General features: G+C 44.8%; 1 protein-coding gene across 2 annotated transcripts in view; it reads right to left on the bottom strand.

Annotated features, from left to right (window-relative positions):
- WDR17 (WD repeat domain 17) overlaps positions 1-17,066 on the bottom strand; it is a 113,381-nt gene that overhangs the window by 57,344 nt on the left and 38,971 nt on the right. For both annotated transcript variants that reach the window (XM_038755275.1, XM_038755274.1), the window contains exons 7-11: positions 16,872-17,062; positions 12,556-12,724; positions 10,953-11,044; positions 6,656-6,738; positions 4,126-4,212 (exon numbers count right to left, since the gene is read on the bottom strand). In XM_038755275.1, coding sequence (XP_038611203.1) covers positions 4,126-4,212; positions 6,656-6,738; positions 10,953-11,044; positions 12,556-12,724; positions 16,872-17,062 — 622 coding nt within the window. The remainder of the gene's footprint in view (positions 1-4,125; positions 4,213-6,655; positions 6,739-10,952; positions 11,045-12,555; positions 12,725-16,871; positions 17,063-17,066) is intronic.

The raw sequence follows: 17,066 nt of genomic DNA, 5'->3' as shown, positions 1-17,066 counted from the left end.
GATGGAGATCTGGGGGTCATCAGCATAGAGATGATAGTTGAAGCCGTGGGAGCGAATGAGGTCACCAAGGGAGTGAGTGTAGATTGAGAACAGAAGGGGACCAAGCACTGAACCTTGGGGAACCCCCACAGTAAGAGGATGGGAGGGGGAGGAGGAGCCTGCAAAAGAGACTGAGAAAGAACGACCGGAGAGATAAGAGGAGAACCAGGAGAGGACGGAGTCTGTGAAGCCAAGGTCAGATAACGTGTTGAGGAGAAGGGGGTGGGCCACAGTGTCAAAGGCAGCTGAGAGGTCGAGGAGGATTAGGACCGAGTATGAGCCGTTGGATTTGGCAAGCAGGAGGTCATTGGTGACCTTTGAGAGGGCAGTTTCCGTGGAATGAAGGGGACGGAAGCCAGACTGGAGGGGGTCGAGGAGAGAGTTAGTGTTGAGGAATTCTAGGCAGCGCGTGTAGACAACTCGTTCAAGGAGTTTGGAAAGGAATGGTAGGAGGGATATGGGACGATAACTAGAAGGTGAGGTGGGGTCAAGAGAGGGGTTTTTTAGGATGGGAGAGACATGGGCATGTTTGAAGGCAGAGGGGAAGGAACCAGTGGAGAGTGAGCGGTTGAAGATGGAAGTTAAGGAGGGGAGAAGGGATGGAGCGAGAGATTTCATAAGATGAGAGGGAATGGGGTCAGAAGCACAGGTGGCCGGAGTAGCACTTGAGAGGAGGGAGGAGAGTTCCTCTGAGGATACCGCTGGGAAGGATGGGAGAGTAGCAGAGAGTGTTGAGAGCCGGGGGGTTGGAGAAAGGGGGGAAGAGACTTTGGGGAGGTCGGACCTGATGGATTTAATTTTGTTGATGAAGTAGGAGGCCAGATCGTTGGGGGTGAGGGAAGGAGGAGGGGGAGGAACCGGGGGCCTGAGAAGGGAGTTGAATGATCTCCTCCCCGTACCTCATTCTCGCCTGTCCCGCCATCGACCCCCGGCCCACGTCCTCCCCTGGGCCCGGAATGCCCTCCCTCTGCCCATCCGCCAAGCTCGCTCTCTTCCTCCCTTCAAGGCCCTACTGAGAGCTCACCTCCTCCAGGAGGCCTTCCCACACTCAGCCCCTTCCTTCCTCTCCCCCTCGTCCCCCTCTCCATCCCCCCATTTTACCTCCTTCCCTTCCCCACAGCACCTGTATATATGTATATATGTTTGTACATATTTATTACTCTATTTATTTTACTTGTACCTATCTATTCTATTTATTTTATTTTGTTCATATGTTTGGTTTTGTTCTCTGTCTCCCCCTTTTAGACCGTGAGCCCACTGTTGGGTAGGGACTGTCTCTATATGTGGCCAATTTGTACTTCCCAAGCGCTTAGTACAGTGCTCTGCACATAGTAAGCGCTCAATAAATACGATTGATGATGATGATGATGATGATTTATTGAGCGCTTTCTGCTTGCAGGCCACTGAACTGAGCGCTTGCTTGTAGACTCCAATCATTCAATCATGTTTATCGAGTGTTTACCATGCGCAGAGCACTGTACTAAGCGTCTGGGAGAGTACAGAACTTGGCACATAGTAAGCGCTTAACAAATGCCATCATTATTATTATTATTATCAACTTTCCCTTCTGTTTGGGGTATTAATACCCCAATAACAATAAACAGACACGTTCTCAGCCCATAACAAGCTTTGTCCAGAGGAGCTTATAGTCTATAATAATGCTGGCACTTGTTAAGCGCTTACTATGTGCAAAGCACTGTTCTAAGCGCTTGGGGGGGATACAGAGTGATCAGGTTGTCCCATGTGGGGTTCACAGTCTTAATCCCCATTTTACAGATGAGGTAACTGAGGCTCAGAGAAGTTAAGTGACTTGCCCAAGGTCACACAGCAGACGTGTGGCGGAGTCGGGATTCGAACCCATGACCTCTGACTCCAAAGCCTGCGCTCTTTCCACTGAGGCACGCTGCTTCTCGTATTCATTCATTCATTCAATCGTATTTATTGAGCGCTTACTGTGTGCAGAGCACCATACTAAGCACTTGGGAAGTACAAGTTGGCAACATATAGAGACAGTCCCTATCCAACAGTGGGCTCACAGTCTAGAAGTAGGAGGAATAGTATTTGTTAAGGACTTACTATGTGCAGAGCACTGTACTAAGCACTGCAAGAGAATACTCCCGTGGGTATTTCATTCATTCATTCATTCATTCAATCGTATTTATTGAGCGCTTACTGTGTGCAGAGCACCGTACTAAGCGCTTGGGAAGTACAAGTTGGCAACATATAGAGACAGTCTCTACCCAACAGTGGGCTCACATCTAGAAGTAGGAGGAATATTTATAAAATATAAAATAAAATATAAAATATAAAATATTTATTTTATTTGTACATATCTATTCTATTTATTTTATTCTGTTAGTATGTTTGGTTTTGTTCTCTGTCTCCCCCTTTTAGACTGTGAGCCCACTGTTGGGTAGGGACTGTCTCTATATGTTGCCAATTTGTACTTCCCAAGTGCTTAGTACAGTGCTCTGCACATAGTAAGCGCTCAGTAAATACGATTGATGATGACAATGATGAATAGTATTTGTTAAGGACTTACTATGTGCAGAGCACTGTACTAAGCACTGCGAGAGAATACTCCGGTGGGTATTTCATTCATTCATTCATTCAATCGTACTGATTGAGCGCTTACTGTGTGCAGAGCACTGTACTAAACGTTTGGGAAGTACAAGTCGGCAACGTATAGAGACGGTCCCTACCCAACAACGGGCTCACAGCCTAGAAGGGGGAGACAGACAACAAAGCAAAACATGTAGACAGGAGTCGAAACAGTATTTGACACTGTTACTGTCCCTTTGTAATAAATGATGGCATTTGTTAAGCGCTTACTATGTGCAAAGCACTGTTCTAAGCGCCTCTGTAGTGCCTGTCCCTGATTTCTCTTTCGCCTTCCAGTCCGTTATGGGCAGGGAATGTCTGCTAATTCTGATGTACTGCACTTTCCCAAATGCTTAGTACAGTGCTCTGCACAGAGTAAATGCTCAATAAATAGCACTGACTGATTGATCGATTGTTTCCCGTTATTGCTCCTCTTCTTATGAGAGGCAATGAATGGAAATGGATAACGCACAGTTCCAAAGAGAAATAAATATGAATCGATAACAACATTATCCACTGAATATCTGTCACGCTGGTTAGAAAAAAACTAAGGTACTGGAACTTTATTCAATAATAATAATAATAATAATAATAATAATAATAATAATAATGTCATTTATTAAGTACGTACTGTGTGATAGCTCTGGGGTGGATACAGGCAAATCAGGCTGGACACAGTCCCTGTCCCACGTACGGCTCACAGTCTCAATCCCCATTTTCCAGATGAGGTAACTGAGGCACAGAGAAGTAAAGTGACTTGCTCAGGGTCACACAGCGGACGAGTGGTGGAGCTGGGGTTTAGCAAGCAGTATTGCCATGAAAACCCAGATGGAAAATTTAGGGGATCCGATCACTAACGCCTTTCCATTTATCAATGCTGGGGATATTGGGGTCGCTGAAGAAGGCTTCTACACTGTGAGCTCGTTGTTAGGTAGGAACCGTCTCTATATGTTGCCGACTTGTACTTCCCAAGCGCTTAGTACAGTGCTCTGCACACAGTAAGCGCTCAATAAATACGATAGAATGAATGAATGAATGAATGAATGAATGAATGAATGAAGAAGGCCAGATTCAGGGAATGATGATGCTAGAAGCAGCATGGTTTAGTGGCAGGAGCCCGGGCTTAGGAATCAGAGGTCATGGGTTCGAATCCCAGCCCCGCCGCTTGTCAGCTGTGTGACTTTGGGCAAGTCACTTCACTTCTCTGGGCCTCAGTTCCTTCATCTGTAAAATGAGGATTAAAACCGTGAGCCCCATGTGGGACAACCTGATCACCTGGTATCCTCCCCAGCGCTCAGAACAGTGCTTTGCACAAAGTAAGCACTCAACAAATGCCATTATTATTAGTAGTAGTATTAGTATTATTTGATTCACACTCTTTTGGTTGACATTATGACCAAGTGTTTCCACTGGAAGGGAAAGGAGCTTCAAACCCTCCTACCAATGTTAACAAAAGCAAAACATGAAAACAAAATCCGGACTTACTTGTTGTTTTGACTCCAGTCACAACCGAAAACTGCAGCCGGATGTTTATATTTATGGATAATTTTGCCATCAATTGTTCGGATAATACTGAAATTAAAAGCAATATGTTAATAGGGGAAAAAAAAGAAATATTTAGAATAAAGGATTCTACGGGTCAAAGGCAAGATTTCTACAATTATACTCCTCAGAGCCGATGCCTTATCCTCAAAGAACCAGGGACGCTGACTAATATTCTAGGAATAATATTAACAATTTTGTGTTTTTCCATCATTCAGTATCAACTGTGATATGGAATGATGAATGACCTCAATTTTCTAGAAGAGAATAGTTTTTTTTTAATCCAAAAGAGAAGCATTTGTGCTTAGGGCCGATCGGGATTTGAATCGAGCCGTTTTTCGAACATCATTTACTAATTAAAGCATGGTTCCATAGGGGTGGAACAGCATTGACGGTTCTACTGCCCAGCAGAAGAAAACATTGTTTTAAAGTGAAATTCTCACAGTATTGCAAACACAAACTTTAGATTCCGTGTCTCCTCTCTTCCCACGGGTGTTATTTACCAAAGGACAAATCCACGGCAGGTTTGATTTGGCACTATTCAGATTATCGGCCAGAGGCATCGACTCCGGGTTCCAGAATGACCCTGGGATGAACTGACGGTATCTTCTGGATTCTTTTACCAAGCCTCAGTTTCCCCTGTAAATTCCCCTCACTTTCTTCCGGCAAACCCTTTGGCTTGGAGAAGCAGCGTGGAATGACCGGAAAGAGCCGGGGATGGGAAATCCCAGACGGGAGACCCGAGTTCTATTTCCAGCTCTGGCACCCGGAGCAAATCACCTAGCTTCTCTGGGCCGCAGTTTTCTCATCTGTAAAATGGGGATGAAGCGCCTGCTTCCGAGATCCATGATTCGGGTCCGGGATTATGTCTTTGACTGTGTCGTCTTGCATCTGGCCCGGCACTTAGAACATAGTAAGTCCTCGATAGACACCACCGTAATACTAGTATTTTCAACGGCGCTGATATTTACCAGATTGATTGAATTAATAGTGCAGCAATACTGCATTAATGTTTATTATTTTTAGCTCGGCTTTCCTTGGGGCAAGAATGTCTTGGGCTCGCTTTGGAACCGAAGTGAATAGAAGATGCAAATGTGAACTATGAAATGGAGCTGGGACCGGTAAACGAAGAGGCCAGTGGTTATCAATCAATCGTATTTATTGAGCGCTTACTGTGTGCAGAGCACTGTACTAAGCGCTTGAGAAGTACAAGTTGGCAACACATAGAGACGGTCCCTACCCAACAGTGGGCTCATGCGTTATATGACCAGACGTGTCTTCAGTGTTTCAGCTAAATTTATTAAGCTCATTATAATTATTACTACTACTACTACTAATAATAATAATAATGATGGCATTTGTTAAGCGCTTACTATGTGCAGAGCACTGTTCTAGACTGTGAGCCCGCTGATGGGTAGGGACTGTCTCTATGTGTTGCTGACTTGTACTTCCCAAGCGCTTAGTGGACTGTCTCTATGTGTTGCTGACTTGTACTTCCCAAGCGCTTAGTACAGTGCTCTGCACACAGTAAGCACTCAATAAATATGATTGATTGATTGATTGATTGATTCTAAGTGCTGGGGGGGGGGATACAAGGTGATCAAGTTGTCCCACGTGGGGCTCACAGTCTTAATCCCCATTTTACAGATGAGGTAACTGAGGCTCAGAGAAGTTAAGTGACTTGCCCAAGGTCACACAGCAGACATGTGGTGGAGTCGGAATTTGAACCCATGACCTCTGACTCCAAAGCCCGTGCTCTTTCCATTGAGCTACGCTGCCTTATTACTATTGCTGTTGTTGCTGTTGTTACCTCCTTCCCTTCTCCACAGCACCTGTATATATGTATATATGTTTGTACACATTTATTACTCTATTTATTTATTTATTTTCCTTGTACATATCTATTCTACTTATTTTATTTTGTTAATATGTTTGGTTTTGTTCTCTGTCTCCCCCTTCTAGACTGTGAGCCCACTGTTGGGTAGGGACCGTCTCTATACGTTGCCAACTTGTACTTCCCAAGCGCTTAGTACAGTGCTCGGCACACAGTAAGCGCTCAATAAATACGATTGATTGATTGCTTTGGTATTTGTTCGGCACTTCCCTATGTGTCAAACCCCGTTCTAAGCACCGGGGTAGATAAAAGTTAAGCAGGATGAACACCGTTCTTGTCCCACACGGAGCTTGCCGCGTAAGTAGGAGGGAGAACAAACTGAATCCCTCTTTTTCAGCTGAGGAAGCACAGAGAGGTAAAGTGACTTGTCTCAGGTCACACAAAGGGCGAGAGTCAGAGCCGGTTGTCAGGAGTCAGGGCCTCTGACTCGGAGGCCCGCGCTCTTTCCGCTAGGCCACGCGGCTCCCCCCACCGAGGCCCTGGAAAGATGGAATCCGGGCCGACGATTTCCAGAACTTCTGCCGTTGATTCGGCACATTCTGGGCCAGGGAACGGGTCCAAGCCGCGAGCGCTACTCACCAGAATCCGTCCCCACTGCAGGTGGCTATTCTTTTGGAATCTTTATGACTCCAGGAAATGCAGAAAATTCCATTCTTTCCGTGCTTCAAAAAATGTAAAATACCTATCAATAAGAAATAATTCACCCCTTTTTTTCTTATATATTTACTTCCCTGGGGCTTTTCTTTTCTCCCCCCGACAACAGATCGTTCCCCATTCCTTCCAACCGGAACATCGACCGTGTAGCAAGATTTCCGGAATGGCCACATGTCCCGGGGGCGGGGCTTTTTTTTTCTCCCCCCGACAACAGATCGTTCCCCATTCCTTCCAACCGGAACATCGACCGTGTGGCGAGATTTCTGGAACGGCCACATGTCCCGGGGGCTTCGGTGTCAACAATTAGGTTCCACCTGTGGAGTCTTTCTTCCGGCCACGGTGTTGGACGGTAGCAATGATCCTGTCTGGGTGTGTGGCCATCTCCCCTTCTAGAGTTTTCCGGTGACAAGGAGGACCCAGAGAATCTAAAGTAGGTAGTTGACTAGGCCAGAAACATGTGGATTTCTGGGCCCCTACTGACAATCCACCATACTGCTTTGAAAGAACCCTCACTAACACCGTGGTCTAGTGGAAAGAGCCCCAGCCTGGGGTCTAATCCCGACCTGAGTTCTAATCCCGCCTCTGACACTTATCTGCTGTGTGACTTTGGGCTCAGACACTTCTCTGAGCCTCAGTTACCTCATCTGGAAAGTGGGGATTCAAACCCGGTTCTCCCTCCTACTTACACCATGTGGGAACTGATGATCTTTTCTCTACCCCAACACTCAGTACAGCGCTTGGCACAGAGTAAGAGCTTAACAAGTACCATTATCATTATTATTATTTCTTTCCATCTTTAAGGTCTCCTTATTCTCTGTCTCCTCCCGATCGTAGAATCTGGCAATGGCTCCTTAAGCGAACAGAACTCATCTAACAACCAAGCCCTGCCTTTCCCTATGTCTTTCCCATTACTGTAGACAACGCCACTACCCTGCCTGTCTCACAAGCCCGTAACCTTGGCATTATCCTCGACTCGTCTGTCTCTTTCAGCCCACATATTCATCAAATCTGGTCAGTTCAATCTTCACAACGTGGCTACAATCCGCCATTTCCTCTCCATTCAAACAGCCACTACACTGATCCAAGCACTCATCATTTAATAATAATAATAATGGCATTTATTAAGCGCTTACTACGTGTAAAGCACTGTTCTAAGTGCTGGGGAGGTTACAAGGTGATCGGTTTGTCCCACATGGGGCTCACAGATTTACAGATGAGGGAACTGAGGCCCAGAGAAGTGAAGTGACTTGCCCAAAGTCACACAGCTGGCAATTGGCAGAGCCGGGATTTGAACCCATGACCTCTGACTTCAAAGCCCGTGCTCTTTCCACCGAGGCACGCTGTTTCTCCATCATTTCCCACTTCGACTACTGCGTCGGCCTCCTCGCTGAGCTCCCTGCCTCCTGTCTCTCCCCTCTGAAGTCCTTACTTCACTCTGCTGCCCAGATCATTGTTCTACTCAAAAAAGAAAAGTTCAGTCAACGTTTCCCCACTTCTCAAGAACCTCCAAATCAAACAGAAATTCCTCATCGTCGGCTTTAAAACACTCAATGAGTTTGCCTCCTTCCACCTCCCTGATTTCCTGCCACAAGCTAGCCCACTCGATTCCTCTAGTGCCAACCTCCTCAATTCTCCTTGACTTCATCTGTCTCACTGCCGGCCCCTCGTCCACGTTCCGTCAATCAATCAATCAATCAAATCGTATTTATTGAGCACTTACTGTGTGCAGAGCGCTGTACTAAGCGCTTGGGAAGTACAAGTTGGCAACATATAGAGACGGTCCCGACCCAACAGTGGGCTCACAGTCTAAAAGGGGGAGACAGACAACAAAACCAAACATACTAACAAAATAAAATAAATAGAATAGAAATAAAATAAATAGAATAGGAATAAAATAAGTAGAATAGAAATAAAATAAATAGAATAGAATAAAATAAATAGAATAGAAATAAAATAAATAGAATAGTCAGGTCTCCGGCCTGAAACGCCCACCCGCTTCATATCTGGCAGACCGTCGCTCTCCCCAACTTCAAAGCATTTATTCAAATCCCATCTCCTCCAAGACACCTTCTCCAACTAAGCCCTCATTTCCCCTACTTCCTCTCCCTTCTGGGTCCCCTATGCACTTGGGTTTGAACCCTTTAATAATAATAATAATGATGGCATTTGTTAAGCGCTTACTATGTGCGAAGCACTGTTCTCAGAGCTGGGGGGATACAAGGTGATCAGGTTGTCCCACGTGGGGCTCACAGTCTTAATCCCCATTTTACAGATGAGGGGACTGAGGCTCAGAGAAGTGAAGTGACTTGCCCAAAGTCACCCAGCTGACAAGTGGCGGAGCCGGGATTAGAACCCAGGACCTCTGGCTCCCAAGTCTGGGCTTGTTCATTCATTCATTCATTCATTCATTCATTCATTCAATCGTATTTATTAAGCGCTTACTGTGTGCGGGGCACTGTACTAAGCGCTTGGGAAGTACAAATCGGCAACATATAGAGACGGTCCCTACCCAACCACTGAACCACGCTGCTTCTCTAGTTCTTCTCTTTAATATCTTCTTTAATTCTTTAATATCTTTAATTCTTTCATTAAGAATTAATAATCTTTAATATCTTCTTTAATCTTCTAAAGCTTCTCTTTAATATCAAGTGCTTCTCTAAGCACTTGATATTCACCCCACCTTCAACCCCAAACCACTTATATAAATATCCGTGACTTAGTGGACAGAGCTCCGGCCCGGGACTCAGAAGGACCTGGGTTCTAATCCCCGCTCTGCCACATGCCTGCTGTGTGACCTTGGGCAAGTTACGTCACTTCTCTGGCCCTCATTTCCCTCATCTGTAAAATGGGGAGTAAGAGTGTGAGCCCCATATGGGACAGGGACTGGGCCCAACCTGATTAACTTGTATCTACCCCAGCGCTTAGAACGGTGCTTGGCACATAATAAGCACCTGGCAAATACCATAATAATAATAATATTTCTAATGTCCATTTGTATTTATTCTTTTTTTTTTGTTTTTTGGTATTTGTTAAGCGCTTACTATGTGCAAAGCACTGTTCTAAGCGCTGGGGGGATACAAGGTGATCACAATCTCAATCCCCATTTTCCAGATGAGGTAACTGAGGCCCAGAGAGGTGAACTGACTCGCCCAAAGTCACCCAGCCGACAAGTGGCGGAGCTGGGATTCGAACCCATGACCTCTGACTCCCAAGCCCAGGCTCTTTCCACTGAGCCACGCTGCTTCCCTAATAAGAAATAGTATTCATTTATTATGTAATGCTATCATTATGTTGTTATTATTTATTAGTCAGTACAGTGCTCTGCACACAGTAAGCGCTCAATAAATAGGACTGAATGAATGAATTTGATACGTTTTCAAACGCATTTACATTAATGTCTGTCGTCCCCTCTAGACAGTAAGCTTGCTGTGGCAGGGAACGTGCCTGTCAATTCTGTTGTATTGTGCTCTCCCAAGTGCTAAGTAAAGTGCTCTGCACATGGTAAGTGCTCAATACACAGTGCTCTGCACAGAGTAAGCGCTCAATAAATACGATTGATGATTAATTGGCTGATATGACACCTGACTTTGCTCCCCTCTAGACTGTAAGCTCACCGTCTACGGGGAACTTGCCTACCCACTCTATGATGTACTTTCCCAAGCGCTTAGTACATTGCTCTGCACACATAACCGCTCAATGAATACGATTGATTGATTGGGGCTTCAGAAGCGATGGTTTGGAGTCTGTGGTGCCGAAGGACATTGTGAATTTACCAGTGGGATTTTGGGAGAAAGTCACCCTTGTGTTTTGGGAGAAATGATTAATTACAGATTGGCTCTAAACTATCTACATAATAATAATGATGATTGCATTTATTAAGTGCTTACTATGTGCAAAGCAATGTTCTAAGCGCTGGGGAGGTTACAAGATGATCAGGTGGTCCCAAGGGGGGCTCACAGTCTTAATCCCCATTTTACAAACAAGGTAAACTGAGGCATCGAGAAGTGAAGTGACTTGTCCAAAGTCACACAGCTGACAATTGGTGGAGCAGGGATTTGAACCCCTGACCTATTCTCTAAAAGCTGTCATTATGCTACCTGTAGGCTATATTCTCAGGTCACAAATCACTGAAATGGTTGTAAGGTGAACACGATTTTTTTTTTCTTAACCTTGTCCTAGGAAAAGCCACCGTTTCACTCAAATGATGAGAAACAAATCTCACCTCAGCGAAGCGTGTGATCATTTTGCCCTTCTGAATATCCCAAATGAAAGCTCCGTTTCTGGAAGTCGCTCCAGCAATGCAGTTCAAATCCCCTGGAGAAACGATAGATAACGTATCTTATCGGACACAAAGCCATCATTACTTGAAAAATCGTGTGTGTCGGACCCACCAACCAATCAATCATCAAATTTTTTATCGAACGCTTACCGTGTGCAGAGCACTGCACTGAGTGTGTGGAAAAGGGCAAACCAATAATGTTGATAGGCTTGTTCCCAGCAACTCACAGGGAGTTGCTTTACTAATGGACCCACACAGAATTCTCCAGACCTCCCACAAACATCCCCTCTGCCCTGAGATAACACTTAGAATTTAGAAAATTGTTTGGTTTTGTTTTTACATGGTATTTTTTAAGCTCTTGCTATGTGCCAAGTACTGTTCTAAGCCTGGGGTAGATACAAGGTAAACAGGTTGGACGGTTTCTGTCCCACGTGGGGCTCACAGTCTTAATCCCCATTTAACAGATGGGGGAACGGAGGTCCTGAGGAGTAAAGCGACTTGCCAAAATAAATAAAAACGCACAGCGCTAATCGGGTCGGAAAGTCGGTGTCTTTGGTAAGAATAATATGAGGCTGACATATTCCATCACGTTATTCGTTTCACATTTCCATCATGTTATAAAAGTCACACAGCAGACAAGTGACACAGCCGGGATTAGAATCAATCAATCATCATCATCATCATCAATCGTATTTATTGAGCGCTTACTATGTGCAGAGCACTGTACTAAGCACTTGGGAAGTACAAATTGGCAACATATAGAGACAGTCCCTACCCAACAGTGGGCTCACAGTCTAAAAGGGGATTATCAATCGTATTTATTGAGTGCTTACTGTGTGCAGAGCACTGGACTAAGCGCTTGGGAAGTACAAGTCGGCAACACATAGAGACAGTCCCTACCCAACAGCGGGCTCACAGTCTAGAAGGGGGAGACAGAGAACAAAACCAAACACTAACAAAATAAAATAAATAGAATAGATAAGGGGGAGACAGAGAACGAAACCAAACACTAACAAAATAAAATAAATAGAATAGATACGTACAAGTAAGATAAATAAATAGAGTAATAAATATGTACAAACATATATCCATATATACAGGTGTTGTGGGGAAGGGAAGGAGGTAAGATGGTCCTTCTGACTCTCAGGCCTGTGCTCTATCCACTAGAGAAGCACCGTGGCTCAATGGAAAGAGCCCGGGCTTTGGAGTCAGAGGTCATGGGTTCGAATCCCGCCTCCACCACATGTCTGCTGTGTGATCTTGGGCAAGTCACTTCACTTCTCTGAGCCTCAGTTCCCTCATCTGTAAAAATGGGGATTAAGACTGTGAGCCCCGCGTGGGACAACCTGATCACCTTGTATCCCCCCCAGCGCTTAGAACAGTGCTTTGCACATAGTAAGCACTTAAATGCCATTATTATTATTATTAGGCCATGCTGCTTCAGAATTCCTCGGATTCAGAATTCCCCCATGACACTAACTCAGACAAGGAAGAAAAACATTTCAAGGGTGAAACCATTAGAAATGTACCAATCCACACTCCTCACCTGGAGCCCAGGAGAGAGAGTAAATTACCCCTTCATTTCCAGGAGAGGTGGAGACCGCCGTTAGGGTATTTATATCCCAGACTTTGATTGTTCCATCAAACGAAGCCGTCGCTAGAAGGTTAGGGTTATCGGGTTTGAATTTGCAGTCGAAGATAGTTTCAACGTGTCCCTAGATGGATAGAAAAGAAAGTTTACAATAGGTCAAACGTCACGCCTTCACCGGAAATAATTAGGAGGCTTATATTTTGGGCAAGTCAGCGATGGGACTGCTGAAGTTACCCGGCAAAAATAACTGCGATGAAATTTACAGAAAAGGAAAAGGGTATGAGATTTGGAATGTGGAAGCCACTGGATTTTCTCACCTGTACTAGGGGTTTTGTTTATTGCTCCCCTCTAGGATTGGACTCAAAAATACCCCAAAAAGAAATAAAATTTGTTAACTAACTGGTAAAATCCCATTAGTCAATGGTGTTTAGCATTTATGTGCATATTTCTTGTACTATCTAATGCTATTAATTGATGATATCAGTAATAAATAGTAAAATGGGAAAAAAACAAATCAACCAATCAATGGTATTTGGGGCACTTTTATGGTCTGAAGATCACTGTACTAAGCACCTGGGAGTTGGAAGACATATTCCCTGCCCACAAGGAGTTTGGAGGATCATCATCATCAATCGTATTTATTGAGCGCTTACTGTGTGCAGAGCACTGTACTAAGCGCTTAGTACTAAGCGCTTTACAAGGATAAAGCTTGTAATGACGTACAAACATTTATTGGGGGGGGAATAGAGTGGCAAATTCCATAATTAAAAGAGTAAAAAAGTTCTGCTAGTAATTTCTTCTCTTTGGGGATATCTGTGTCCCCCTGGTACTTCGGGACATTTTCTGCAAAGACTTATTTTAGCCAAAGTGGAACCAAAGTTTCCCTCCGATATTTCTGATTTAATGTTTTTCTTCAAATTTTGTCCTTGGCATTGACTGAAAATCCTTTCTGTCATCTGATGATAATCGTGATTGTGGCATTTGATAAGTGCTTACTTTGTGGACAACACTCAACTAAGCATCGGGGTGGATACAAGATAATCAGGCCGCCCACAGTCCCTGTCTCACACGGGGCTCATGTCTATGGAGGAGAGAGAACAGGGGTTGAATCCCCATTTTATAGAGGAGAAAACTGAGGCTCAAAGAAGTTCAGTGACTTGTCCAAGGTCACACAGCAGGCAAGGGGCAGACGCAGGATTAGAACCCAGGTCCTCTGACTCCCAGGCCTCTTTCCACTAGGCCATATCTGTCCTGTTCTAGGCACAGAGTTTAGAGGTGAAGATTATGGAAATTCTTAGCAGTGTGCTTCAGTTGTGCCAGTCAATCTTATTTATTGAGCGCTTGAGTGCACTTGCAGAGCACTGAACTAAGCTCTTGGGAGAGTCCAATGGGACTATATAAGAGACATATTCCCTGTCCACAGCAAGCTTACAGTCTAGAAGGGGAGAAAGAGATTCATGTGGTTGCCAAATCCAATGGCTCCCACTCCGTCCTAATCCTCCTCAACCTCTCAGCTGCCCTTGACACTATCGACCATCCCCTTCTCCTCAGCACGCTATCCAACCTTGGCTTCACTGATTCCGTCCTCTCCCGGTTCTCCTCGTCTCTTCGGTCGTTCATTCTCAGTCTCTTTTGCAGGCTCCTCCTCCCCTTCCCATCCCCTTACCGTAGGGGTCAGTTCTTGGTCCCCTTCTATTCTCCATCTACACTCACTCCCTTGGTGACCTCATTCGCTCCCACTGCTTCAACTATCATCTCTACACGGATGACACCCAAATCTACATCTCCTCCGCAGTTCTCTTTCCCTCCCTCCAGGCTCGCATCTCCTCCTGCCTTCAGGACATCTCCACCTGGATGTCCTCCCACCACCTAAAACTCATCATGCCCAAGACTAAGCTCCTTATCTTCCCTCCCAAACCCTGTCCTCTCCCTGACTTTCCCATCATTGTGGACGGCACTACCGTCCTTGCGGTCTCACAAACCTGCAACCTTGGTGTCATCCTCGACTCCGCTCTCTCATTCACCCCACATATCCAATCCATCACCAAAACCTGCCAGCCTCACCTTCACAACATTGCCAAGATCCACCTTTTCCTCTCTATCCAAACCGCTACCACGTTAACACAATCATTCATCCTATCCCGACTGGATTACTGCATCAGCATCCTTTCTGACCTCCCAACCTCCTGTCTCTTCGGTCTATACTTCACTCTGCTGCCCAGATCATCTTTCCACAGAAATGTTCTGGGCATGTCAAGCTCCCCCTCCCCCTCCGCCAAAGATCTCCAGTGGTTGCCTATCAACCTCTGAATCAAGGAAAAAACTCCTCACTATTGGCTTCGAACCTCTCCATCACCTTGTCACCTCCCTTCTCTCTTTCTCCATCCCAGCCCATACACTCCGCTCCTCTGGGGCTGCTAACCTTTTCACTGGGCCCCTTTCTCGCTGTCCCACCGTCGACCCCTGGCCCCTTTCCTACTCTGACCCGGAATGTCCTCCCTCCTCAAATCCCACAATCACACTTGCCCCCTTCAAAGCCCTACTGAAGGCTCACCTCCTCCAGGAGGCCTTCCCAGACTAAGCCCCCCTTTTCCTCATCTCCCCCTCCCCATCACCCCGACTCGCTCCCTTTGTTCTATCCCCCCTCCCCGCCCCACGGCACCTGTGTATATATGTACATATCTATAATTCTACTTATTTATATTAATACCTGTTTACTTGTTTAATGTTTATATATACCTATAATTCTATTTATTTATATTGATGCTATTGATGCCTGTTTACTTGTTTTGATGTCTGCCTCCTCCCTTCTAGACTGTGAGCCTGTTGCGGGCAGGGATTGTCTCTCTTTATTGCTGAATTGTACTTTCCAAGCGCTTAGTAATAATGATAATAATGATAATGATGGTATTTGTTAAGCCCTTACTATGCGCAAAGCACTCTTCTAAGTACAGTTCTCTGCACACTGTAAGGGCTCAATAAATATGACTGAATGAATTAATGACAGGGACTGACCAATTCGATTTGCTTGCATCCACCTCAGCGCTTAGTACAGTGCCTCACACATAGTAAGCACTTAACAAATACTATCATCATCATCATCATTATTATTACCCTCCCAAGCAGTTAATACAGTGTACCATGTGAAGTAAACACTGAATAAATACCAACTGATTTATTCCCTCACTTCTCTGCTGAGATATGGAGAAAACAGGTGATTTTCACATGCCATAAATCATTTGCCAAGCCAAATTTACATTCACTTTTGATTGTAAGCAAGTCATGAGCAGGGAATGCATCTACCAAATCTGGTGTCCAGTAGTCCAGTGCTCTGCACACAGTAAGTGCTCAATAAATACCATTGATGAGGATTCACATCATGAGCGCAGATGAATACACAAAACACAAATGTTTTGGTTTTTCCATTTTCATCCAATAATTGCAAGAATGTGTAGCAGGAGAAATCAAATAACTAGCAATTACTTTGAAAGCAAATTTAGGTTCCTTGAAGGAATGTATTTTGTCTATCTGCTTCTGTATTGTACTCTTCTCTTTTAACAGTGATCTGCACTTTCCATAAATACTAAGAAAACCTTATTTTTCAGCTTGATTCTTCCATACTTTGAAGAGTTGAGAGTTTTTTAATGGTATTTATTAAGTGCTCATTATGTGTCAAACACTTTTTTGAGTGCTGGGGTTGGTATAAACTAATTAGGTCAGACACAGTCCCTGTCCCGCATGGGGTTTACAGTCCACATAGGAGAGAGAGTTCACATACTTGAGTTCCTGTACGGCAGAAGTGCTAAAAACAGCAAAAAGAATACGTGGCCAGTAGATTCTCTATAGTACTAGATTTGTCCCCTTTCAATTTGCTTTTTTCTTTTCAGTTTAAAATGATGATTATTCAGGGGCAAACTGCCACGTTTGATGTACACATTTATTATTCTATTTTAATAATGATGTGCATATATCTCTAATTCTATTTATTTATATTGATGCTACTGATGCCTTTCCGCTTGTTTTGTTTGGTTTTGTTGTCTGTCTCCCGCTTCTAGACTGTGAGCCCGTTGGGTAGGGATTGTCTCTATGTGTTGCCAAATTGTACTTTCCACGCGCTTAGAATAGTGCTCCGCACACAGTAAGCGCTCGATAAATACGATTGAATGAATGAATGAATATCCTAACACGACATTACGAAAATATCAAAGTCACACTGCCTACACCACGAAACAATACAGCCGCTCGGAGGAGAATGGACGAACGAGGCCTACCAAATCCCGAAGAAAATCCCATTTTTTGGCTCCCATGTCATAAAGCCCGACGCCGCCATCCATGAAACAACAGACCGCGTGTCCGGGAGGAAGAGAAAACGCCTGGTTCTGTGTCAGAGGAGGAGGAGGAGGAGGTGCAGCTTCACTGGTCGATGACGTGTATTGGCTTTTGTTTGGAGACTGCGTCGAAACTAA

Source organism: Tachyglossus aculeatus, chromosome 12, assembly GCF_015852505.1.
Source record: "Tachyglossus aculeatus isolate mTacAcu1 chromosome 12, mTacAcu1.pri, whole genome shotgun sequence".
Classification (NCBI taxonomy): domain Eukaryota; kingdom Metazoa; phylum Chordata; class Mammalia; order Monotremata; family Tachyglossidae; genus Tachyglossus; species Tachyglossus aculeatus.
Note: the sequence above shows the minus strand (reverse complement) of the source record. Positions and strands in the feature narration are given on the sequence as shown.